Source organism: Pipistrellus hanaki (assembly GCF_964339955.1).
Source record: "Pipistrellus hanaki genome assembly, chromosome: 10".
Lineage (NCBI taxonomy): Eukaryota > Metazoa > Chordata > Mammalia > Chiroptera > Vespertilionidae > Pipistrellus > Pipistrellus hanaki.
In genome coordinates this window covers 9,888,119-9,915,992 of record NC_140512.1, presented here as the reverse complement: position 1 = coordinate 9,915,992, position 27,874 = coordinate 9,888,119, and the positions used below count along the sequence as shown (strand labels likewise).

At 41.0% G+C, this 27,874-nt stretch overlaps 1 protein-coding gene and 1 long non-coding RNA gene across 8 annotated transcripts in view; one reads left to right on the top strand and one right to left on the bottom strand.

Moving 5' to 3' along the window:
• BBS9 (Bardet-Biedl syndrome 9) overlaps positions 1-25,541 on the bottom strand; it is a 283,053-nt gene extending 257,512 nt beyond the window's left edge. For 4 of the 7 annotated variants that reach the window (XM_084896844.1, XM_084896846.1, XM_084896850.1 and 1 more), the window contains exons 1-5: positions 25,023-25,541; positions 22,772-22,894; positions 19,701-19,851; positions 16,095-16,159; positions 12,891-13,004 (exon numbers count right to left, since the gene is read on the bottom strand). In XM_084896844.1, coding sequence (XP_084752970.1) covers positions 12,891-13,004; positions 16,095-16,159; positions 19,701-19,851; positions 22,772-22,883 — 442 coding nt within the window. In that variant the 5' untranslated portion in view covers positions 22,884-22,894; positions 25,023-25,541. Of the gene's footprint in view, positions 1-12,890; positions 13,005-16,094; positions 16,160-19,700; positions 19,852-22,771; positions 22,895-25,014 lie in introns of all 7 variants that reach the window. The other 3 variants (XM_084896845.1, XM_084896848.1, XM_084896847.1) reach the window with 3 other exon arrangements.
• LOC311629091 overlaps positions 1-27,874 on the top strand; it is a 107,530-nt gene that overhangs the window by 10,868 nt on the left and 68,788 nt on the right. The window lies entirely within an intron of this gene.

Below are 27,874 nucleotides of genomic sequence, written 5' to 3'. Positions count from 1 at the left end.
AGTGATGGGTGCACAACTCTGAGAGTACACTAAAACCACCGAACTGTGTACTATAAGTAGTAAATTGTATATGTGACCTATTTCAATAAAAATGTTTTGAGCCCAACCTGATCTCAGTGTGGCTCAGTGATTGAGCGCTGACCTATGAACCCGGAGGTCACTGTTCAATTCCCGGTCAGGGCACACGTCCGGGTTGTGGGCTTGATCCCCAGTAGGGGGCGTGCAGAAGGCAACCAATCAATTATTCCCTCTGATCATTGATGCTTCTATTCTTCTCTCCTCCTCCATTCCTCTCTCTGAAATCAATAGAAATATGTTTTTAAATGTTTTGAAAGAAATATTAGAAAGATTGATAGACAGATAAATGGATAGATAACCAGCCAGCAAAGACAATCAACTGTCCATTTCCTTCCCTCTTCCCACTTGCCATGCATTCAGCAGCCAGGTATTCGCTGCCCCTCATGCCCCCCCCCAAAAAAAATGGGGGGAGGGTGGAAGCAGTAAGAGTCTCTTTTCAATGCTGATCCGTCTAGGAAGAACCACAGTGATCCGTGTAGAGGCCGGTTCCTGTGAACACACGCCCTCCTCTCCTCACCCTGACAGCTGGAGGCCCTGGATCTCAGCTCCCTCCCCATCCATTCACTTTAAAGCCAGGCCAGCTGGTCACAAGCCCAACCCACTTTCACGGTACTTAGTCTTCCTACTGACTCATCCTCAGACAAGACTTGACAACCGGACATCCAAGGGAAGCCTGAAATAAGAAACACCCAAGAAAAACAAAAGAACAAAACAAAATTACTCCAGAAAAAAATGACATCATTCAAAAAGTGCAAACCCAGGTGAGACAAACCCCACGCCTCCAGGACAGGAAGGTCCCGAGGACTAGAGAGAAGCGACAGGCTCAGTAGAAGGACCGACTCTTCCCCAGCTGCTGGGAAAGCGCTCGGCCCTTCGGAGGAAGCCAAGGCCACGCTGGGTGAAGCCTCACTTCATGGGGCTCATTGCCCAGACTCGGGGCTCACCTGCACCTCCAGGGCCCTCAGCCTGCACGATGAGGAGGTGCTGGTGACAGAGGATAAGGGCAGTGCCCACGTTACAGTGTAAATGTTGAACCTTACTGGCCACGCTTGTTTGCAAAGGCCAATGTCACACCGGGAGACCTATGTGTAGTGAAGGGGCCGAGGACCTGCCCTGGTAGCTGGCACTGCACCAACAGCAGCTCCTGCCCCCGCCGCCACTGCTGCCAGCTGAGGCGAAAGTGGAAGCAAAGACAGAATCTCAGGAGTCAGACATGACCCGGGCTTTGTGGCTGACCTCTTTTGTAACACATTCAATAAAAAGCTCAACTCTGAAAAAAACAACGTGAGGACTGTGAGGCTATGTAAAGAAATGTACGTTCTTAAAAATTCTACAGGAGCATTTACCGGTGCTCATAAAGAGAGCAATGGGATGCTGGTACACTGAACAATATTCACGTGATTCAATTAAAGCATGTGTGAACTTGTACGTGTCCATGGAGGAGTCATGGAAGACTACAGACCATTATGCAAATATTATCAACCTTGACAGAAGTTAAGAGGCTTCAAGTAGAAAGAAAAACAGTAAAGATAAAATGGTTCATGTGCTCGTTTTACAAAATATAGAATCAAGACAGTGGAAGCTGATGGAACAAGAAGTTTATCTTATTTGTTGGGGCAGAAGTGAGTGACAAAAGAAATGAGAAATGATATACCTGGAAAAGGATAAGGAAAAAGAAATGTCATGAATCAAAAGCTTTATCACTGTGGTACAGCAAGAGACGAAATCTAAATATGATGCGTTCCAAAACAGTGGTGCAACCATATTATTTAGAAAATAAGGAGTTAACCATCGGAAACAGTAAAGGCAGCTATGGGTCCTGCTGGAGAGGAGGGATATGGGCATTCATTGATGTTTCCATCAGCTCTCTGAACTATCTGCCTTTTTATTTTTATCAAATTAAGTGCATATAAAGTTATTTTGAAGGCTATTATGATCTTGCAAGGTTTAAAGCAAAGATCTATTTTTAAAGCAGTACTAGTATCTGCCTAACAACTTCTCCCATCTCTCTGTAAGCCTGAGAACTTCACCCCGGACTCTCCAAACAGCCCTGCGGTGGACTGAACCATATTAAAGGATATCACTAAATTCCCCCACTTTCTGCTCAAAGTAGTGCATAAACGTGCATGGTGTGTGGTTCTTTTTAAGGGGGAGAGAGAATAGGATAAGTAGATATGATAATTTCAAAATACATAATTAAAAAGCCAAAAGGTAGAAGACTGACTTCTGCACTTCTACCTCACTTCCAGAGCTTCATGATAAATAAAAAAGCTCAGCTGTTCTATAATAAGCACTATGTAAACCCTAAAACTCCACCAGAATACATTAGCCTCTAGAAGCCAAAAAAACACAGCTTTTGCCAGTTAATCTCAAAACTGGGGGAAATGTATAAGGAATATGGTTCAGGCATATTAGAGATCCCTAATTTTAGTGTCCTCGTTAACCAAATAACCTATATAAGCCCAACGCCCACTCACCTCGATCATTTATCCAGTTTATAGTCATTCCAATATAATTCATATACTCTGAATTCCCAACAGATCATCTGTTCTACACATTGACATCAAAACAATATGGTTTTCAGGAAGTCGGGCAGCAGAAGCAAAGAAAGAGTAAGGGATGAATGATGGAGCCAATTTCCCAAGTTTCAAAAGAATTTGTCACCATCTTTCAAAAAGAAAAGAGCCATTGATTGGGTTCCCGAATTATACTATGTGTTGATCAATTCAAGAACAGCCTAATACTGCCGAGAAAACCACAGGAATAACAGGATTCTGAATAATCTTTCATTGAAAGGCAAAAGTTAAAGTCATATTCCTTAAGAGGACTAGCAACAGTAGACATATTAATGGTGCTAGGCACCGTTCCTAATATATCAGGACCCACATTAAAACCACTGCTGAAGTCCAGAAATGGTCATAACAAATCTTTCACCCTTACAACATAAAAGTCAGTTGATAATTTCTTTGTCTAACACCTAATAAAACTCATTCTTCCAAAATTGTGGAAAAGCTAAGCACAGTCCTCCCTTATTATAAAGTCTCCTGTTACAAAGTTGCATGGTTTACACATATGTTATACTTTATTATTGAAAAAAAAAAAGTCCCCCTTATAACACCCTCTTTGTTGTAATACTCAACATAGTTTGCCTCCAGGCTAGATATATAATGAAAGCAAAATTAATTCAGACAGGTTGTTGAGGAAAAAAAGCTAGTTTCTTTTTAGTAGTCTTTCTAAAGTATTTTTTCTTTCCTTGTAGCTTTTCATCATCTCAACATTTTGTTCCCCGCCCCCCTCCCCGAAACATTTTCCTTTTCTTTGCACATATTTCCTTTGGTAAATGGAAGATGATAGATTGTTAAAAGCAGTTTGTACTACCTTGGAAACAAGCACTTTTAACATACAACTCCCAGCCTTCCAAAACCTTGTCCAAATCTCATCTTTAGGACAATGAACTGTACAGGACTTAATCAACCAGCTTCAAAAAGCCATATGAAATCTTAATTTTCCACTCACACATGCTATGTTCACAGTCCCCTAGAATCATAAACGTAACTTTCCAAATTAGATTTAGCAATACTGCTCATTTATTGTTTCCATATTAAATAGTGCTGTCTTATTTTAGGAAAGATCTAGAAATGCTGCTTTGAAAGGTTCTTATTCACAAATTTCAATGCAAGGAAATTCAGATTTAAAGCCCTGCTTATTTTTAACTTAGGCAGAAATACAACTCAAATATTAATATAATATGGGGAAACTTATTCTGATATGGCAAGCTTAATCACTTCTGGTCTTGTAAATTAGCCAGAAGTGACTTAAATTACGTACTATATGAAATACTGAAGATACAAATTAGAACTCTAGTCTCAATAATCTTGAGTGTCTCAAATGTTATAACAGAGAAAAGAACTGGAAATATTTTTAGCAGTATAATTTAAAAAGTCCTTCTAAATTTGTATGACACTTTTGTTTTTTTACTGTCCACATAAGAAAAAATTATATAAGAATATTCATAACTACTTTATTCATATTAGTCAAAAACTGGAAGCCAGCTAAATGTCCATCAAAAAAGATAGTCTAGCCCGGACCGGCTTGGATCAATTTGGCCTGTGGACTGAAGGGTCCCAGGTTCAATTCCCATCAAGGGCATATACCTTGGTTGTGGGCACATCCCCAATAGGGAGTGTGCAGGAGGCAGCTGATCAGTGTTTCTCTGTCGTTGATGTTTCTAACTCTCTATCCCTCTCCCTTCCTCTCTGTAAAAAATAAAATATAATTTTTAAAAAAGATAGTCTACTTTAAATTTATGTATATAACCTCTATATGAAGTATTACTAATGTACTTTTAAAACCTTTAACATGGTGTAGTCAACACAAACACTTGTTTTCAGATTCAGCGTTAGCATATCTCTCTCCCTTGCACTAGAATTTAAATCTGCAAGCAAGAGAATGGAAGAGGTTACTGAATTCGAGACTGGAGGGAGGGAAGACAGTTCATTTCCATGGCGATGTGCTTTGTAGATGGATTCTGAAACTGCTGCAGACCCTTATATCGCAGTGTCATCTGAATAAAGTTGTTTTATGATAATCATTTTCCTTCTCGATGGAGTAAAATATTTAATAGCTCAGTTACTCCACTGTTACGAGGAGACCCTGATTATAGAGATAAAGAATGGCTGTCAGCTCCCATCAGCACTGCCACATGTAACCATCCCCTCACCAGCGGCAGCCCTGACCACAGACATTCCCATAACACTTCTCCAGTCTTGGCGTTCAGCCACCATGAAAGAAACTATTTTATTTTATTTTATTTTATTTTATTTTTCTTTCAGAAACACCCAGAAACTTCAAACATTCTTTTTAGCCTTTCCCCACTCGCAGCCATAGTAGGCACTGAAGTATTTAACCACAACCTTTCTATAGGTGTGTATAGAAGGAATCAGAACTCACCTTTCAGGAAAAGGAACAATTTTAAGTGATCATGTAAAAAAAAAAAAAACCATGTGCAGACAACAGGAACCCTCTTTATAACCTTCCGTCGGGAGCTACAGGTTCTGTTCAACACACAGGAAGACGATCTCGGGAAGTAACATTGTTTTATGGGTCTTGGACCAGAGAGTTTATAAATGACTTTATCCAAGAAAAACCAGCACAGGATGAGAATCAGTCCTGTTTTCCCGTGGATCTTCCAACTTATGTCACTGTGGATCCATAAATGACCTTAAAAACATATGAGGGAAGGTCCAATGTTATAAAACACCTACACGCTAACATTTAGGCAAGGACAGGAGCCAGCACACCGCTGGAACGTTCTTCTCTGCCATTTCAACCGCACCTATTCGGAAACAGAGCCATACGGTTCACTGGTGAGACGAGGGTTTGGAACTATCTGCTGACTCCCTAGAAGGAAAAGAGTGTCATCTCTCGTTAGCACCAGCACCCCCATCCAGAAGAGCAAGGCTGTGTCCCGGCCGCTCACTCATCCAGCTGAGCACAGGTCCCTCTGAATGGCAGGCGGCCCGGTGGCTCAGGGAAGCAGAGCCAGTCAGCAGCTGCACGTGGTCACTAATGCATCTCCTTGGCAGACAAGAAAAAGGCTTCGGCTTGATCAGTTGGAAGTTATTGGAAAGCTTAGGGAGGATATGATTATCTGGGGTTGCCTCCTCAAGAGGAGGCAAAGGCACCGGGCAGCGGTGGCGCAGTGGTTGAGTATCAACCTGTGAACCATGAGGTCCAAGTTCGATTCCCAGTCAGGATGCATGTCCCGGTTGTGGGCTCGATTCTCAGTGTGGGGTGTGCAAGAGGCAGCCAATCAATGATTATCTCTCATCATTGATGTTTCTCTCTCCCTCTCCTTTCTCTCTGAAATCAATAAAAATTTAACAAATAAAAAAAAGACAAGGCAAAGGCGACTCATGATTCTTTAGTTCAATATTTTCTTTGGCGGGCTTTTTATTCCAAAGAATCCATGAATTTTTATTTAGGTGACAACATAATCCCATACAAGCTTATAGAAGTCATTTTATAATTTAAAAATATTCTACCATACTCATATATATATTATTAAAATCTGTTCGCCTCCTTTTACTGACAATTATATTCCAAACATACTGAACCTTTTATATACAATATTTTCTTTCCACCTCAGTCACAAACGTGGGACTACTGTGCTGTCAGACCCTTATAATCTATACCATACCCATACTATGTCTATACCCTTACATTAAATTTGCCTTGATAAAAAATTCTACTTTCCTTAAGTTCCATTTGACTGGGGAAAAATCAAAATAAAATCAAAGAACTGGAAGAATTCAAGGAAAATGAGCTTTCAAAAGACACAAAGAGCGATAAAAGATTAAAGAGAAAAATGTCTTTTATACTAAAAATTAGAGTTTAAATAATTTTTAAAACTTAAAACTCTCTAATTTGTGAGTATTGCCACAAATACCAGTAATTCTGAATGTCACATTTTATCCAGAAGAAAATATTAATAACAAAAGGTTCAATAACTTGTAGAAACACACTCCAGCCAGATGAGTAAATGACGCTCTATCCACTGAGGCAGACATTAGGGAAGTGATAACCCTCTCAGACTTGAGTTGGCTGTTACCAGGTAAACTCAAAATATAAATATCCTCATGCAAAACAGAGTTATCATCAAGAAAACTAATTTTAAGAATGAGAGCTACCTTTAGATAACAAGTGTGTTACATTCTAAAATCTGTTGTGTAGATCTCATGTTGTGTTCTTACCATAGCAACATTATAGTAGACAGACAGACAGATAATATATAAAAAGATAGATGGCCTGGCTGGCATAGTTCAGTGGTTTGAGTATCGACCTATGAACCCACAGGTCATGGGTCGATTCCCGGTCAGGGCATATGCCAGGGTTGTGGGCTTGATCCCCAGTGTGGGGCATGCAGGAGGCAGCCGATCAATGTTTCTTTCTCATCAATGATGTTTCTATCTATCTATCCCTCTCCCTTCCTCTCTGAAATCAATACAAATATTTAAAAAAAATAAAAAATAAAGGTGTATTAAATAAAACAAACCATAAATTAGAGCAAAGCAAAAAATGTTGGAGGCAATTAAGAATTGAAGAAAGAACCATATGATGGTAATAATCTCTAACAAAGTATTTAAAAACCTTTTCCAGCCTGGCTGGTGTGGCTCAGTGGTTGAGCATTGGCTTATGAATGAGGAGGTCATTGGTTCAATTCCAGGTCAGGGCACAGGCCCAGATTGCAGGCTCAATCCCAGTTGAGGGTGTACAGAAGACAGCCAATGAATTCTTCTCTCTCATCATTGACATTTCTATCTTTCTCCCTCTCCCCTTCTCTCTCAAATCAATAAAAATATTTTTTAAAGTGCTCCAAAGTCTGAAAAATAAATTTCCTGAGAGTAAAACACTACTCCAAAAGATATGTGAATGGCTCATCCTATGGACACTGAAAGCTTTACACTAAAGACAATAAAATTGCTCATTCACAAGAAACTAAGATTAGTAACCTCCATTAAAGTGGATAAGAAATGAAAAGCTAGAATAAAAAAGGTAACAGCACACTCCCCCACCCTCATGTACTCCCATACACACACACACACACACACACACACACACACTCAGCCTAAGGAAACTGCTCTACCCTCAGGGCTCCAGCATAACTTTGTACTATCCATCTCTCTATATATTATGACGTATCACCTCGATATATTATAATTCTTCGTCTTTATTGCCCCCCAGATTGTAAACTTCTGGGAACATAAAGTGTCTTATTCACCTTCTTGCTCCAAGAAATTACTACAGTGCCTGGACACTCAGAAGACTCTCAGCAAATGTGCACTGGATGGATGGATGGATGGATGGATGGATGGATGGATGGATGGATGGAAGGACGGACGGACAGACAGACAGACAGACAGACAGACACGGGGGCGGAGGGTAGGGGGAATGATGCAAGGGAGGACTAACACCAGCCTTGCCTCAGTCCCTGAAAATCCCCATACATCTCCAACAAATCAACCATTTCACCTCAGCGTCCCTGACGCACACTTGAAAGATTCCTATACATTATCAGGTTCATCATGAACCTGTCCTAGTCCTACAGGGCAAACTCCATGTAACTGTGGATATAACTATTGTAGCTACAGGGTCTCAGCATCAGACCATGAGCAAAGGGAATTCTGGCTCAGATATCTTGACGGTAGCAAGGCACATCACACAGCCTCCTTGAAGTGTCTTATGTTACCAAGCTAAGCAGAGAGACTTGTTGACTTTAAAGCAATAACATTCTTTCTTCACTCCACCACTGGCTTTCTGTCAGTCAGTCTCAATATCCTCCTTTTCCAAATACTGTTTTAGAATGGCAAACTTATCTTAACAATCGTAAGGTCAAGTATCATGTCCACGGCCACTGGAAGTTGTGACACAATGAACAAAATCAAAGAAAGATCAGGCAGAAATAGCATTGGGTCCTTTTTGCGAAAACAAGTAGAGTCCAAATGACCAAACCAAATAAATTCCATCAATTATACTAGGAAGTTTTTTTTAACAAATTCAAATCCACCTTTTCAAAATTGATTTAGTATATTTCCAAACTGTAATTTGATTGTCCAGGCTTATGCCACCCATTGAATTTTACAAGCATTAATCTGTTGATAGTATAAGAAGCAAAGATAAACTAACATTTGTATTTTTTTAAAAACAGTCACATGTACCTTTTTAAAAGTAGTTTCAGTTTAAATCAAAGGAACTACATTTTTTAACTTCCTGACGTCGCCCTCACCCCCTCTGTAATAAAAAAATAAAATAAACACAATACAGCCATTAATATTGCACAATTCTGTTATTTCCCTCTAAAAAGTATAACACGCAAAATGTTGTAATTTACATTCTGGAATGGTAGGCAGTAATCTGAATAATGGGCGATCTTAGGCAAATATTCTTCAACTAGTTCATAAAACTGGATTTCTTATTTATCACTTTTCTTTAATTTTTATTTACTGGCTGGTTTTAGAGAGAGAAAGGGAGAGGGAGAGGGAAAAAGAAGGGGCGGTGGTTGTTTCACTTCTTTATGCATTCAGTGGTTGATTCTTGTATGTGCCCCGGGATCGAACCTGCAACCTTGGCATATCAGAACAATGCTCTCACCTACTGAGCTACCCGGCCAGGGCTCTTCATCAACCACTTCTTTCTCATTAGTAAACACTGCACATAGCACAAGTAAAACCAAACCTTACTGCATCAAATGGATGTACCTTTGAACTATTGCGAGTGTATAAAAGGTGCCTTCGAAAGCAAACAAAAAAAGTTTAAAACAAAAACAGCAATTACTCTTTTTGGTAATTTCAAATCCTATATTACACTCGCACACATAACCTCTGATTGTTGGAGGGGGGGTACCTTTCCTATAAACCAAATTTGGCACCATCCCAAAAAGTGAAAATGACACAGGAAGCATGTGACCCAGAAGCCATGCAACAGGTTTTCCATATTCTCTGAAGAAGCAGAGCTAAGCACTAACTGTGGCCAAACCAGTGCACCCCCTTGCTAAGAGGAAAGCTTTTTTCTGAGTTAGGAAGAAGGGGGATGTATTCACAGTCCGCAGTTTAGTGTGATGAACAGCACAAGCTTCCGAGTCTGGCCTGGAATCCCTCCGCTGCCATTTACTACGGACTAGGATACCGTGGGTACATCTCTCAACCTGCAAGCCCGAGAACACAGCTGGTGCAGAATCAGTCAGCACCTGGGTTGGTGCCAGGCGGCAGCAAACCTCTGCACCTCTGCAGCGTGGCCTCGCCTGGGACCCGGCTGTCAGATATCCAGCCTCAAGTGCAATTCCAGACCGAAAGAATCAGAACCTGCATTTTTATCCAGATCCCATTCCGGTTCGAATGTAAGTTAAGAGTTTGAAAAGCACAGCTAGGATGCACTCTTATATTACTTTACCTATTATAGTTAATTTTTTTAAAAGCCACTCTGTTACTTTTTTGCAACTTGGATAGGTGAGTTTATTTTCAGGAAAAGGCAAAGTAATAGGTTGGGATCAAAATGTATTTCTTTACCCTAGTTGGCTGAAAAGCAGCAGTTACCAACTAAGGCCCAAAGTTGTAGAGGACTGCCATCTATTGGCGACTCATTCTGCTGCACATGTAGAAAACCCCTGCCTTGTCTACAGCTACATTTGTTTAAAATAGGACCCGATTTTCTTTTTGCTTCATTCCTTTCTTGAGGACTACTAACATAGTGCCCACTTAATAATAACAACACAGTAAGGCATCATAAGTGTCCAGGAAGGTAAAAGACGAGAATTTTCTTTGTTTCCTTTTTTAAACTCAACTCAAGTGTAGGGAAGTTTCAAATTAAAAGATTGATCTGCTCATACCTGCAAAGGTACACACTTGACAAACCATAGAAACAGGCTTAGAAAATGGGATTTCTTTTGGCATATGCATATCTTAGAGTGACTTTTATTTCCTTCTTCCTAAATTCTGTACTTGTTACCAATTATGTAGTATTTGAGGGTGAGGAACTTTTAAATTGAGAAAATATATATATATATATATATATATATATATATATATATATATATATATATATATTTTATAACCTCTTTCTCAATAATTCCACTCCTACGTCCTATCCCAAGGAAATAATCAGAAATGTAGACAAAGATTATGTTCAAACAAAAGATGTTTATTCCAGAAAACAAAATTAACCTTAATAGCTTCATAATAACCCACTGAATCCATGCATCAAAACTTAGCCATCTCCTCTATTACTCATTTTGATCACTTCTAATGTTATTTTTTTAATATATTTTATTGGGGTTTTTTACAAAGAGGAAGAGAGAGGGATAGAGAGAAACATCGATGAGAGAGAATCATCTATCAGCTGCCTCTTGCACACCCCCTACTGAGAATGTGCCCGCAACCAAGGTACATGCCCTTGACCGGAATCGAACCCGGACCTTTCAGTCCGCAGGCCACACTCTATCCACTGAGCCAAACCGGCTTTGGCAGAACACTTCTGATATTTATGTTATAAATAAATGCACAAATGTATATACAAAAGGAAGGAAAGGAGGACAGAAGGAGAGAAGAAATAAATTAATGTATGGCAACTTAATATAACTTTTCCGTATTTTGGATCATTTCCTAACATACATTCCTATAAGTCGCATTTCAGATCCAAGAACATTTTCATGGTTCTTAATAGCCAACCTGCCTTGTAAGTGTAGTATTGTTTCACATGGCCATGATCAACGTAGGATATTGAGACTATCATCACCTTTATAACATTGGGCCTTATGCTATGGCTAACTTTTTAAAGTTTTATTGATATATAATTTATATATCCTCCTATTAAAGTATGTAACGCAATATTTTTTAGTGTATTGACAGATTATGCAACCATATAACACCATAATATAACTTTGGAACATTTTCATCATAAAAAAAAAACCATTAGCAGATTCCCTCCATTCCCTTAATACCGTCCCCATATGAAGAATTGTTACTAATTTACCACCCCACTATTTAGTCCTGTTTTCTTGTAGATACTGCAATAAGTGTTTCAAACACATAAAATGGAAAAATTCCTTCTGCTACTCAGCTATTTGTTTCAAACTGAAAAGGAAAATAAAACATGCCAAAATATCCCCTTGTTTTTTTCAGAAGGTACTTTTGAAATGTAAGGCATAATTTAAGAACTAAGAGATGGTATCATATAAATACAAAGTTATCTGTTCTTTTCAAAATAGTAGCAACTCTATTACGTTGGAAGTCCATTATTAAATCCAACAGAAATGTTACAAAAGAAATCAAACAATTTATTTTTACTTAATTTAAAACTTCATTTTTTATTAACTTGATCTGATAATAAAATTAAATAAAAGGTAACATTTAACAAAGAATTGTATTGATGCTACCAAAAAATACACACACACACACACACACACACACACACACACAAAGGAAAAAAACCACACACACCTTACTTTCATTTACCCAAAGCACTTTTTTCTCATATCATTTTTTGGATCCAAATATATATTTAGCAATTTGCATTTTGGGGCTTTATTAGGTAAATGAAAATTGAAAATTTTAATTAAACAAGAAGACACAGATCTTCCATCATGTCAAACACTTTTTTTTTTTTTTCAAACTTTTTTTTAAAGAACAGTGAAATCAATTCTAACAGCTGAGGCCAGAGGTGGGGGCACTTCATTGACAAAGTTAGTCTCTCATCAAATTTTAGTGTGGAACCAACGAACCAGGAGGTCACAGTGGGAATCCTCTGTGGTTGCGGGCTCGATCCCCAGTGCGGTGCGTGCAGGAGGCAGCTGATCAATGATTCTCTCTCATCACTAATGTTTCTTTCTCTCCTCCCTTCCTTTCTGAGATCAATAAAAATATATTTTTTTTAAAAAAAAAAGAAAAAAGAAATGTCTCTGTAAACCATATAAAAGTGCTGGTTATGTGAAAATCAAACACGTTCATATTTAAGTTTTCCTTTCTGATTCTTTTGCTTGGGTATTTGAATAGAAAGCTTTTGGTAAAATATTTTTAACTCTCTTTGGGATTCATACCACATAATCGTCCATTTTTACCACCAAGTTTGACATCACAGATAGGTTGTTTAATTTTGAGTGACATGATGTACAAGAGAAGCAATTTTACCAGAGGGTAACTGACATAAACAAGACTTGTGTTTCTAGGACCTCTCATCAGCGTGACAATGAAACTATAGTGCACAAAATGCTGTTATTTGAGGACCTAGGACTTACAACAACACACTAACGAAAAAATTACCTTTTACACCACCGAATGATCCATAAGTCATATTGCAGGCTGTCCTCTGAAGATTGTGTTCATACATCAGTTTGATCTGATACTGGTTCCCATGTTCCACATTACCCAGGGTTCCTAAGGAGAAAAACAAACCCTCTTATTGCCTTGTATTTTTTTTACATTAAAAAATATGTATTATTGGCTCAGTGGATAGAGCGTCGGCCTCTGGACTGAAAGGTCCCAGATTCGATACCAGTCAAGGGCATGTTCCTTGGTTGCGGGCATATCCCCAGTAGGGGGTGTGCAGGAGGCAGCTGATTGGTGTTTCTCTCTCATCGATGTTTCTAACTCTCTATCCCTCTCTTTTCCTCTCTGAAAAAAAAAAAAAAAAAAATCAATAAAATATATTTTAAATATATGCATTATTACTTTGTATTTGTTTACATTAAAGAATAGTACATAAAAAAATGTCATTCTCTACACTGATTCCAAGTAATTCAATGTCAGTAAAATCTAAAGTGACAGAGCACTAAAACGCTGTGCATTGGGAACAATTAGCATGCGGATGACAGAATGGCAGCTCAGTTCTAACAGGTTAGTCTCAGCAAGACTACACCAGAGTGGCCGAAACTGGTTTGGCTCAGTGGTAGAGCGTCGGCCTGTGGACTGAAAGGTCCCAGGTTCGATTCCGGTCAGGGGCATGTACCTTGGTTGCAGGCGCATCCCTGGTGGGGGTGTGCAAGAGGCAGCTGGTCGATGTTTCTCTCTCATTGCCGTTTCTAGCTCTCTATCTCTCTCCCTTCCTCTCTGTAAAAAATCAATAAAATATATTTAAAAAAAAAAAAAAAAAGACTACACCAGAGTGACATTTTATCAGCCATTTCCACAATGTCTGAGTAAAGAGTAATTATTCACATAACAACAAAACCCTCCCATTTCAGGTCTAAAATAAATAAGGTTCTTAACTTCCTGGTGCTTAGAAACAAGAACAAAATTCCCTACACGTTCAAGCAATTCAATTTTCTGTCCCAACTCTCAAAATTAGTACTCAAGCCCTAATGCGTTAGATTCTAATTGAATGGAGAGATCTTCTAAAGCTTCCCTCGGTAAGGAGATAGGACATGATGTTTGATTTGAAGTCTGCCAAGAAGAATTTCCTTGAAAATAGGAAGCACACAGAAGGCAGCCCATCACTTTTTTCTCTCACGTTGATGTTTCTCTTTCCTTCTCCCCTCCTCTCTCTCTCTAAAAATCAATTTTTTTCATCTTAAAAAAATAACGTAGTAGTGTAACTAGAGAACCTTAGGCAATGCACCCTTAGTGACCACCTTAAAATAAAGACAGTACCTGAAAATCCAAAATTTCTGACCTTTTTTTTTTCTAGAGAAGCATCAATGACATAAGATTAAAATCACTTACATAGGTTTGCCCTCGGGCACACAGACTGAATGTAATAACTGCACACCTATCATTACAGTCCCCAAATAGCCAAAGTTCCTGTAAAGTTTCACCAATTAGCAAGGAAATGGTTACTAAAGCATGTATGCTGTTGGCCTTATTTAAACAAGATCTCATTTAAACAAACAAAAAAAAAACTATTGAAAATCAACAGTTACCTTGACAACAATTTCTGGTGCGCTTTTATATAACCGCTGAGAAATCTAATGATGTTAAATGAAATAAAAGCCTTCCCCAGTAAGTTAAAAATTCATTGTGTTAAATAACCAAATTAGATTACTTAAGCCTGTCAAAAGTAAAGAACCCATGTTTCTGCCTCTCCTGGCTAGCATTAAAATTCCACAAACAGGTCAAATGCTTATTAGTAAATGCTTGTTGAGAAATACACAATTTGGGGGGAAGACTAACAGAATCAGGATGGCTTCAGCTCACACGGTGTAACCACTTACTCAGAGCAATCAGAAAGGACTGGAATGCCCCCGGCTGCTGTTCTTTCCCGAGTCTGATCAGATGGGCTAACGTAAGGGCAGCAGGAGCTGGTTCTCTATACTGAGCATGCGCCTGACGGCAAAGCGCCCACCACAAAGAAGCCAGCAGGATAGCCTCTGACCATTAAGGGGTGTTTGGTGTGTCTAGGGCAGGGGTCGGCAAACTCATTAGTCCACAGAGCCAAATAGCAACAGTACAACGATTGAAATTTCTTTGGAGAGCCACATTTTTTAAACTTAAACTTCTTCTAAGGCCACTTCTTCACAACAGACTCGCCCAGGCCGTGGTATTTTGTGGGAGAGCCACACCCAAGGGGCCAAAGAGCCGCATGTGGCTCGCGAGCCGCAGTTTGCTGACCATTGATCTAGGGACTCTCTAGTTTGCCTCGAATCTATCTTAGCTGCACACAGCGTGTAAAAGAAGACAGATGTACTTGGGGGTTGGCGGGGGGCAGTTGGGGGTTAGGATGTCAAGTGTGTGGCAGCATTTTCGCCTGCTAATACCAGTGGTTGTGCTTCAACTAGAAAGTGTTTATGCTTCCCCTGTTACAGTGAAAGCTAGGGAAAAGTTCAGACAGGAACCTCAAGAAACATTTTCAAGAGAACAAAAACATGAACTTTCCTGCCTCACAATTTCAGCCAAGCCAGGAAAAACAGACAACCTGTCAGCCTGTGAATATTGTACTGGGAAGAGGCTGCAGGAATGAGAGGCCGAGAAGGGAAGTGAGGTGGGCATTAATTTTAACTGCTATTGAATATTTCTTAAAACTCAAGTGCCCTAAGTGCCCAGAATTGGCGTGCATCAGTCAGAGGCAATCCTGGACACTCTCCCTAAGCAGGAGGAGGCTACAAGGCACCTCAGGCGGAAATGGGGGCACCCAGGGAAATAGCCCACCTAGGAAATGTGACAGCCCAAGCACCTGGAACAAGAAAGGATTGAGGGGGCCCTAACCGGTTTGGCTCAGTGGATAGAGCCTCACTCAGCCTGCAGACTCAAGGGTCCCAGGTTCGATTCCTGTTAAGGGCATGTGGCTTGGTTGCAGGTGCATACCTAGTGTTTCTCTCTTATCAATGTTTCTCTCTCTCCCTCTCCCTTCCTCTCTGTAAAAAAATCAACAAAATATATATTTAAATAAAAATCGAGGGGAAAATGCTCATTACGAAAAGAAAATCTCAACTCAAATCTTTTTTTGTCATTAAAGAATATCTATTCTTTCACAGTATCAAAAAGCCCAGTTTTTAACACAAATTCTCCATTAGAAAGAAAAATGTTTCTTACCTGAGACAGAGTAGACGCAAAGTTTTCTAGAATGCAGCACAGCCAAATGAAGCATTTCAGTGCCTCTGAAAAATGGGGAAGTTTTAAAAGTGTAAATATTAGTTTCAGATGGAACTGAAAAATGGTAGAATAATTTGTAAGAGCGATTATAACCACAGTCTACCTTGTGTAAAGGAAGCAGTCCACTAGATCAGTGTTTCCCAACCTTCTCTCATGATGAGAATCACCTGGTGGAGTTGTTAAAACACAGATTCCTGAATCCCAACTAAGAAGTGCTAAACTAGAATTTTGGGGAACATATAGGTAAAATTGTATACTTAACTAGTGCTCTAAGACAGATGTTATATACAGAGCACTAAGTTAGGTATGCAATTTTACCTATATGTTCTCATATAGGTAAAATTGCTAAAAAGTGCTAAAATTCTAGTTTAGCACTTCTTAGTTGGGATTCAGGAATCTGTGTTTTAACAACTCCACCAGGTGATTCTCATCATGAGAGAAGGTTGGGAAACACTGCACTAGATGACATTCTATCACACCGAAAAGCAAAGGTCACAGCAAGCAGCCAGCTTGGCAATCCGGGGGCTCGGGGCTGGGCCGCCAGCAGCTGCCTCCAGCCTGAAGCCTGGAGCCTCCGGAGAGTCCCGTGGAGGCTCCGTCTGAGCTGCCCACAGCAAGGAGCCCAGGTCAGGTCCCGGCTCTCCAGCCAATAACCCTGTGACCTTGGCCATGCACTTCATCTCTCCCAGCTGTTTCCCCTCCTGGACAATAAGAGGTTTCAATTGGATGAAATAAAATCACGTGAGAGCACCTTGTAAAGTGCAAAGCACCACAGAACGCTAATCGTGACGAAGCTACAGTCATGATCTCACATGGCATTCGTCACGTCCAGCTCTGAAACGTCACGGGAGGCACTGGATGTGTTTCAGCTTGACCACTGTCGCCACTCACCACCCAGCCCCTGTCAAGTGGTTTCGAGAGACAAGGAAGGCAGAGTCCAGAAATCCCAAGTTCAAAGTCTTCAAGGGTCAGCCAGTGGGTGTGAATGAGGAAAGGACAGTGACCCAGTGGAGACTGGGGCCAGACTAAGGGAGGCCACTGCTGCTCAGTTCTGGGCTTGTGGCCAGATGTCCACTTCTTTTCTTTTCCCAGAAAAACCAGAATGTAATCTCCAGCTTCATATACATATACATATAGGAATTCATTTGAGCCAACTGACATCATATGCTGGGAAGCAAGCGCTCCTTCTGGCTCTCAGATGTCGGCAGGCCTGTTCCATCTCAGGCACATCTGCAGCAGGCCTCCCGAGTCTACAGACTGTCCTACACGGCAGGGACGGTCGCTGGAATCTGAAGACTGGCGTAGGGTCTTGACTCTCACCTTGACACTTGTGTGATCATGGACCCTTTCAGAGAATTAGTCTCTCATTTGGAAAATGAGATGTCTGATAAGACTTGCAAAACATTATTACAATGAATATATAAATACCCACCGCTTGCTCTGCTACCGGGAAATGCAAATATACACAACAACCACATAATCAATATTGCCTTCAGAGTGTCTTTTTTTTTTTTTTAATATATTTCAGAGTGTCTTATATGTGCCCTGAACCCCCTCAGCCATCTCCCATCACGCACAGGAAACGATGTCATGAACAGAGAGACAGTAGAGGGTAGAGTCAGACCTGGGTCTGAATCCCGGGCTCCAGCTAGTTTCCTGATCCCGAGACCACATCTTACAAACAAAGAGTAATGAGAGGATAGCAGTAGTGAATACCAGCACAGTATCCACTCATTAATGTTAGTGATCACACAGATGGGGGCCACACTGAGGACTACTGGACAGCATGACTGTCACAGCATTTCACTTTCTGAAAAAACAAAAAGGAAAACGTGTTCTTAGCTCCTTACCCTACAAACCCATCGTATATGTGCAAGTGCACAATGGGCACCCAATCGCCATGAGCCCGAGATGGAGTAGATAGGTACCAGTCAGGTCAGGCACACATCTCCCAGGTCCACCCGTCACAGTGCACGGAGCCCCGGCCCATGGCACCCAGGAGGCAGCTGCCCATCAGAAGGAAGCACAGCAGGGGAGAGGGGCAACGGTGAAAAGTGGCTGGGCAGGTTTCTCCAGCAGGCCTGGGGCCCTGAGTACATGGAAGCTGGGGCCAATGAACCGGGATGAGCAGGTGGAGTGAGCCTAAATCCAGAGCTCAGGGCACTCGCGATCAAGAAGGCAAAAGGGGGGACAAAAAGAAGAGGCAGGGGAAACGAGACCACCTCTGCCTTCAGAACTCCTCAAAACAGATACTTCCATAAATGATTAAGAAGCAAGGGCTTAAGGGTGAAAAACTGCTGTTTGCAACCACATGAATGGATCTTGAGAGCATCAAGCTAAACAAGGTAAGTCAGATGGGAAAGGGCAAGAACCAGATGATTTCAGTCATATGTGGGATACAAAACAGAAAGCAGCAAGTGAACAAAACAAACTCATAGACACAGACAACAGAAAGAAAAAGGCAGGGTGGGGGGGAGAATGAAGAGAGAACAGGGGGTCAAATATATGGTGACAGAGGGAGACCAGAGTTTGGCTGGTGGGCATACAATGCCATATACAAATGATACATCATAGATCTATACACTTGAAACCTATCATTACTAACCAATGTCACCCAATAAATTTAATTTTAAAAAAAGAAATACAGGCTTATTTTAAGGAAATTCGTGAATGACAATAAGACAAAATCTACAATATCATCAGTAAATTTTTAAAAAAGCAGACATATTAAACAAAGTGCAAACTAATAAACAGTTTTCTAAAATAAATTAGGTTTAAAAGTATAAACTACTTTGAAACAAAGCTCTTTTAAGGGGAGACTTAACTTTATAGGTTGATGTGGCTTCTTTTAAGAAACTAATGACTGCCCTGGCTGGTTAGGCTCAGTGGATAGAGCATCAGCCTGTGGACTGAAGGGTACTGGGTTCAATTTCAGTCGAGGGCACATGCCCGGGTTGTGGGCTCGACCCCCAGTAGGGGGCGTGCAGGAGGCAGCTGATCAATGATTCTCATCATTCATATTCCTGTTTCTCTGTCCCTCTCCCTTCCTCTCTGAAATCAATAAAAATATTTTTTAAAGAAAACACTAAGGACCCCAAACAAGTAATTCATTTTAAAGCTTCAAAGTTATATGCCAAGTAGCATATCTGCTACTTTGTCTAATTATTTAAAGAGACATTTATATAACCTGGACATTGAGTGTTTTAAGTAAGTGAATACTTTCTATTTCTTTATTTGGTTATTTTCAAAAAGCTTATCCTTTTCCCTTAAGTTTCTGATACATCAGGCATCTTAGGTCTGTTACAAAAAAAAAAAAAAAAAAAAAGTCCTAAATGATTTGATCTTAGATGTACAGGCCTCCATGTTAAAAAGCATTCAGTATAGGAAGAGCACCTAGGTGACAATATTCAGAAAACATAGTCAATGGATATTAAAACATTTTCATGGATTGTCTTTTTTTCTTTGAAGAATTCATAAATGTGACACAGTGAGGGACTGATCCACTCCACGTCATATAAAACCCCAGAATCTGTAGGCCATACTTACGAAACAAACTGTCCTACTTCCACTTGTAGGATTGGATCTCGTAGCTGAACTTCTAGAAGCAAATCCTCAGCTTGAGCCCCATCTCCTGTTTTTACAGGATGGGGGTTAAAGATCCGTAGGTATCCCATAAAACTACCCACGATTATTTTATCTGTAGAGAAATTTGAAAAAAAAGAATTAGGAAGAAACAAACAGTGACAAAATTTGGAATTAAACTTTCCAATGGTATGACTCTGTTGTGTTGTCAAATAATAGGGGAAGCATAGCTTTAACAAAGAGCTGAGCAGGAGGCAGGATTGATCTTTTTTCTTTTTTCCTTTTTCTTTTTTTTTCTTTTTTTTTTCTTTTTATTGATTTCAAAGAGGAAGTGAGAAGGAGAAAGAGATAGAAACATCAGTGATAAGAGAGAATCATTCATCAGCTGCCTCCTGCAACCTGCACACTGGGGATCGAGCCCACAATCCAGGCATGTGCCCTGATGGGGAATCGAACCATGACCTCCTGGCTCATAGGTCGATGCTCAACCACTGAACCACACTGGCCAGGCAGGGTTGATCATCTTTGAGGAACAGGCCTTCCCATGTCCTATCACTGAGAGGGCAGGGCCCAGGTTTTCCTTAGAAACAACTTAGGAGGCGCTCACTACACTTCAGTGCCTCGCACTCTTCCTGGGCAATGTGATTTTCTCCTTTCACCTCGTCCCCCAGATTCTACTCTTTTCATTAAAGACAAATTTAATAAAATGAAGAAAAATGTAAGGAGACAATACTTAGATACACCGAATAAAAGAATCATTCTTTTTAAGAGGTCAGTGACTGAGAGATTTGAAGATGGCACCATAAATAAATGCCTGTACTCGCCGCCCCCCACGACCACATCAAAATTACAACTAAAATACAGAGCAACCATCATCCAGAACCGCTGGAAAGCTGGCTGAGTGGAAGTCCTACAACTAGAGAAGTAAAGAAGAAAGCACACTGAGACTGGTAGAGGTGCAGAGGCACAAAACGGGCTGGGCTGGCACACACACACACACAAAAAAAAAGGCTCATGACTATAAATCATTAAAACCAAATACAAATTTTAAATAGCAATGATATAGAACTAAAATGTTTTAAAGACCATTTTTAAAATATGAAGATGCAAAGAGGCACAACTAATGTAAGAATAAAACAGAATGTTTTTCTAGTATTATGAAAATGAAGGCAATGACTTAACAATTATTTTCTACCAACACATCGAGCCTGCATAATTTCTCCATTCTTGTATGATTGGCTTTCAGATTCAATTTAAAAAGAATGTAATTTGCTTTCCATGCCAACAGTGCTCTAGAAAACATGATAAACATTCCTTCGGCCTGCTGGACTTGCCCTTTTTTTAAGATATTTCATTGATTTTGAGAGAGAGTAAGGGAGAGGGAGAGAGAAAAACTTTGATCAATCGGCTACCTCCCGCATGCCCCTGACCGGGGATGGAGCCTGCAACCCGGTCATGTGCCCTGACTGCAATCAACCGGCAACCTTTCAGTTTGTTGGATGACACTGAACCAACTGAGCCACACTGGCCAGGGCAAACCCGCTGGACTTTCTATAAGAATGTGGCAAGCATCAACCCCACGAAGTAACACAGTACTAGAAGGGCAAGGATTCTCAGTACGAGCAGGGACAGTGGCATTGTGACAGGAAGCAGAGTGGTTGTGGTGGGCAGACTAGGCCAGCTTTCTGCAAAAAAGCTAAAACTACAAAGATTATGCCGAGGCTTGAATGTGCTGAGTCCAATGCAGATCTAAGAGAATGCTAGCTATTAAGACATGCAAGCATTTCAAATTGGGAGGAGATAAGGAGAGAAAGGGCCCTGGCCACCTGGTAGGTCAGTTGGTTAAAGCATCATCCTGATATGCCAAGGTTATGGTTCAGTCACTAGTCAGGGTGCACACAAGGAGCAACTAATGAATGCATAAATAAGTGGAACAACAAATCAATGTTTCTCTCTCTCTCTCTCTCTCTCTCTATCTCTCTCTCTCTCTCTCTCTCTCATCAATAAAAAATAAAATAATTGCCGAAACTGGTTTGGCTCAGTGGATAGAGCATCAGCCTGCAGACTAAAGGGTTCTGGATTCAATTCCAGTCAAGGGCATGTACCTTGGTTGCGGGCACATCCCCAGTAGGGGGTGTGCAGGAGGCGGCTGATCAATGTTTCTCTCTCATCAATGTTTCTGGTTCTCTATCCCTCTCTCTTCCTCTCTGTGAAAAATCAACAAAATATATATTTTTTAAAAAAAAGAACAAGAAGAGAAAGGGCCAAGTGATCCAGTTCTAAGCTTCAAATTTTGTTTTATTATGTGACAACCAATACTTGAGGATAAAAAAATAAGTAATAAAAATAACAATTTTTATCTTATTTTCTTTCAAATAATTTCTTTAAAAGGCTTTTTCAAAATTCTAAGTATTTTTTTAGTTCTACAACAAATGGAAGCAATTTAAATGACGTCTTATAATATTTTTCAGAGTTCCAGCAAATAATATGACAGAATCAACACAACCAAGAAAACACAAACAACTGAACAGAAAAAAGAATTACATTTATCATCCTGCTACCTAAATATCACTAATAAGGAAAACTACCTTCAAAATTAGAGCATAATTATGACAGTTCACGGAAATCCCATAAAAGTACATATTTTAAGAGGAAGTTTCGGAAACCAGCTTGGCTCAGTGGATAGAGCATCAGCCTGCGGACTGAAAGATCCTGGGTTCAATTCCAGTCAAGGGCATGTACATTGGTTGCGGGCACATCCCTGGTAGGGGGTGTGCAGGAGGCAGCTGGTTGATGATTCTCTCTTATCGATGTTTCTAGCTCTCTATCCCTCTCCCTTCCTCTCTGTAAAAAATCAATAAAATATATTTTTTAAATAAAATTATATATATATATAAAATTATATATATATATAAAATTATATATATATATATATATATATATATATATATATATATATATATATTAAGAGGAAGTTGTTTTTATTTCATCTCTGTACCAATTGGCTCCAAGATGCAGGGTCATAAGTTACTTACCTTGTCCATTTCCACTATTATCAACGTCAGCCAAACACAGACAGCCTTGATCAAATTCTTCCTTTTCTCCCAGAACAGTAGACCACCAATCACGGGCTTTAAATAAAGACATTTTCGTTCACTCTAAAAAGAAAACATGTGTTTACAGTAAAAATCCACTTCACACCATGAATAAATAGAAGATAATCTCTTTATCACTGAAGCTCCAGAAATTCTCTTCCATACTTACCACTTGACACTTTTTTTGTTTTTAATACCTACTTAAATATATATCATCTCCCAAACCAAGTTTACTCCATTTGTGCAGTCCTTTAAGATATGTGTTTTCACACCTCATTGGCCTAACCCTACACTAAGGAAGGGTCGGTCCAAAAATGGCTGTGGTGATGATAACCCCAAGAATCCTATGGAAGGCACATGTGGTCAGGAAGGCAGATTCGGCAATTATGAGGCTAAGACCCTGACACTGTTGTTGTTCATATTTGAAGCTTTGCTTTCTCCAGGTCATGCTAGTGCCTCCTCAGATTCTGCAAAACAGGAATCAGGTCTTGCAGTCCAAAAAAGATGACTATTGCACACAGAGGTGAAGGGAGGTTTTGCTTTAGAAGATAATGTGACAAGGGCTCTTTCAATAAAACACACAAGGCAAAGAGCACAGGAGAGGGAGTCTGGGGTTCCCGCTCTGAGCCCACACTCCAGCAATGTGACCTTAGACAAGTCCTTCGCCCTCCAGTCTCCCAACTGGTCTAGGGGGTGGGAGCATACAATGGCTTAACACATGAAACTGCTGAGCCCAATACTTAATCCATAGGACACACTCAATAAATGTCAGATACATGTCAGTAGTTACCGAGAACAAGTAATGGTGCTGCTGGAGGTGGAGTGTCTTCTGAGCAAGACAAAATTACAAATGCCGATCTGACCCTCTGGACTGAAGTACAAATGGCACATTCAAAAGACCAATAGTGATCGTTTATAGAAATGTTGTTAATCTGCAGGGGTGTCTTATAACTTCTATGTTTCAATTCTTTTTGAGAAATACTTGAAAATCTGAATTCTATGGAATAAGGCTTGCTTACACACATCAAAAGGTATAAAAATTTTAAAATTACTATATACTATTGATATTGGCTTTTTTTTCCTTCTATCAATAATTTGTACCATCAACATAAGTGTAGTTGTAATTTAAGGACAACAATTACAGGAAATGAAAAATCCCTTAAACTCTCATAAATAGCTTATAAATTATTTGCAAATTTTTAAAAGTTAAATTCTCTAAATGATTATTTAGTATATTCACACACACACAACACACACTATATATATATATATATATATGTATATGTATATATATATAATAATTGGTGAGATATATATGTGTATAATGTGTATATATATATCACCAATTATTCTTTACATTATCTATAATAACAATAATTAGACCAGACGACCTTTCGGGCCACTGTCAGGGCTGTGAGGGAAGCCTGGGTTCTGGGGGGCCGCTGGGCTGCCAGAGGGAAGCCCGGGTCCCAGGTGATGGAGGAAAGAAGGTGCTGGCAGCCGGGGGAAGGAAGGCCTACTCTTGCATGAATTCCATGCATCGGGCCTCTAGTTTCTAATAAGTTAGAAAAATCTGACAGGCTTTAGTTAAGACCAGTTTGACTTTGTGCATATGTGTGATATGGTTTCATTTTTTAAGGGAAATTGAGCTAGGGGAAAAAAAAAAAAAAAAAAAAAAAAAAAAAAAAACAACCTTCATTTTCCAGGAAATCTGAGTCAACCCCAGGACATGCTTGGGGACAGGAGATGCCAATAAAATCAGGTCATTTCATCGAAACTGCTGCCGTTTGCAATGCAGGGAGAAGGCTAAGCAATAATCCTATTGCAAGAAGGAATTGGGCGGTATTAGTGCACGCATCCCACTTCATCATAAGCTGAGAACTGCACTGACCATTTGCTCACAGGACCTGTTGACGTGCCACAGGAGGAGGGTGCTCCTGCACCACCTAACATTCCTGCATGGAATCTTCACAAATTCTTAGCACCCTCTCTGAAAAGTGTCCACAGGATCTCACTCACATGGTGCGCCTGGTTGTGTTTTGTTGTTTTCAACACACTCACACACATCCTTCCTAAGAAACCTATTACCCCCAAAAAACTAATACAATGGCATCAGAGGATCAATCCTGCCCACCGAGTAACACTCAGAACGGGAACCCACGCGCGCGATGTACCAGACACACCTTCTTACCCGGTGCCGGATCCAGTGGGTCCTGCCCACCTGGCTTGGAACTCTCTCTCCGCAGGTTTTCCTTTCGGAACGCCTGCCTGCCGGGGTCCCGGGGCTGGAACGAGAGCAGGAGCGAGGGGTGCAGAGAGAGCAGCCCTCACTTCACCGCCCCCTCTCCTTCTCCTGCTCCGACGCGCCCCACGTCCCGGGGACACGGGGGCAGCCTGGCCAGGCGGCACCGCCCGTCCCACCGAGCTGGAGGAGTCACCCCAGGGAGCCCCTCCGCATCCCTCCTCCGTCACCCCCCGACAGGAGCAGGGGAAGCGGCATCAGTCCCTGGGAAGACACCGGGCAGGCAAGGACCACGGCCGGCGGACCGCAGAGAGGAGGGGATGATGGAGAAGGCGGCGAGCGGCGAGCGGTGAGCGAGATGGAGCGGAGAGCGGACCGCGGCGGCGGCGGAAGGGACGCCTCCCCGCCCGCGCCTAACTCCAAGCCATCTTCGCCCAGTTGTCATAGCGCTTTACAACGAACGCTACTGCGCAGGTCCGAGGGCGGCGCCCCGAGGCCTTCTGGGGGTTGTAGTCCAGAAGGGCGGAGGCCGAGGAGGACGGAAATGGGAATGTCAGATTTCTACTAGGCGGGTAGGCGGGGCTGTCAGGAACCCAGGCTGCGCGCTCAGCTCCCGATCCTCGGCGCTCGTGGGTGGGACTTTTATGGGGGAGATTGGGGTTCAGAATAGCAAAGCCTCTGGAGCGACTTCATCTTTCCCAGCCCGCGAGGCTATGTCCACGGCCTGGGCTGCTGGGCGGCGGGGAGTAGGGAGAGGGAGAAGGGATGGAAAGAGGGGAGAGCGGGAAGGGAGCTGGCTCAGCACATACTCATCGTGAAGAAGACCCCGAGGGTGGAAGACCAAGACCTTTGAGGCTGCGGGGCAAGGTTTATGGGTGTTTTATTTTTATTTTTTTTTTCCTCCTGGAAAAAGTTATTTGTACATGTCTCCTCGTTACACGTGCTAAATATTCTCTTTAGAATATACTTTGGGGTGGGTTTCCGGGTATATAGGTGTGCAAATGTTCAACTTTATAACTGAACATAACGGTTAATGCCAACTTTTCCAACTTTGTATGGGCTCTCACCAGATTGTCGTTGGTGCCAATTTAACAGCAACAGGAATCCCCACATTGGGGTGTGATGACGCCAGAAACTCGGAGCAAACAGTTCGGTTGTGACACAGCCCGGCGATGGGACAGCTCAGTGGTGCTGCAACTGAACTCGGAAGCCCCACCGCTGGGGCACAGAGGCAGCCCCGGGCAATGCCCAGTGAGATATCTGCAGCTCCAGCTAAGGGAACTCAGCCTTCAGTGGAACAATTCAGAGGGGAGATGACTTATAAATCCCACCCCTGGTCCCTGATTGGTCCATCCTCACGCAAATGAGAATTCACAGTTTGATTTGTCCCAAAAGTATTGTTTGGATTGGTCCAAAATACAGCTCTGATTGGACAGAGAAATTCTCAGTCTTACTGGTTGAAGTAGGAATCCAGGAACTCCTTTGGAAAGGCTGGCTCAAGTGCAGGAGACAGGCCCGTGCTGGGGGCAGGTTCAGCAGAGGCTTTTCCCTGAAGCTGGCTGGCCTGAGAGGTCCTGTTAGAATCAGCTGCTAGGCTTTTTTTTTTTTTTCTATTCCTCCTCCTCCTCCTCCTCCTCCTCCTCCTCCTCCTCCTCCTCCTCCTCCTCCTCCACCTCCTTCTTCTTCTTCTTCTTCATCATCCCAGGTAGCCACCAAGAGCCTTTTCTTGGTAGGTGTCTTCTTTCTTAGGGCCCAAACTTCTATACTTTCAAAGTCAGTGTAGGTATATAGCCTGTGATACTAACTTTGTAGCTTTAGTCCTTGCTTTTTTCACTAGATTTAACTTATACACTTTAAAGTTCCTGTCTTTCACCAACAATTCACATTACCAGTAGGAAATGAAATTCTAAATATGGCTTTTCTTTTCTTTTTTAATATATATTTTATTGATTTTTTACAGAGAGGAAGAGAGAGGGATAGAGTTAGAGCCGTCAATGAGAGAGAATCATCTATCAGCTGCCTCTTGCACACCCCCTACTGGGGATGTGCCCACAACTAAGGTACATGCCCTTGACTGGAATTGAACCCGGGACCTTTCAGTCCACAGGCCGACACTCTACCCACTGAGCCAAACCAGTTTCGGCTAAATTATGGCTTTTCTTAAAGATACAAGGAATTCATGGAAAGCATTAATTTCTAATACTTTGATATTATTAAACCATCACAACATTGAATATAATAAATAAAATGTAAATTACTTGGACTGCCAATAATAAAAGCTTAGGCAAAGTACTATTTCCTAATTAAAACTCAAATGACTGAATTATTTCTAGTTGAATAATGTTCATAATATCAGTGAGAAAAAGTCTTTAAAACCACTTGATATAATTCTTATAAAGAAAAAAATATGGCCCAGCCAGTATGGCTCAATGGCTCAGTGATTGAGTGCGAGGTCACGGTTCGATTCCTGGCCAGGGCACATGCCCAGGTTGAGGGCTCAGTCCCCACTGTGGTGCATGCAAAGGGCCGCCAATCAATGATTCTCTCTCATCATTGATTTTCTATCTCTCCCTCTCCCTTCTTCTCTGAAATCAAAATATATATTTTTTTAAAAAAAGGAAAACAAAAAGTATGGAATAACACTGGAAGGAATTTTCACAAAAACATGTATAGGACTATTAAGTGGGGCTTCTTCTCAACTATAAAATCAAGATGATTGACCAATGTTACACCAATAAATTCAATAAAATTTTTTACAGTAAAAAGAGATAATATGTAAGAGCAGTAAACAGTACTTAAGT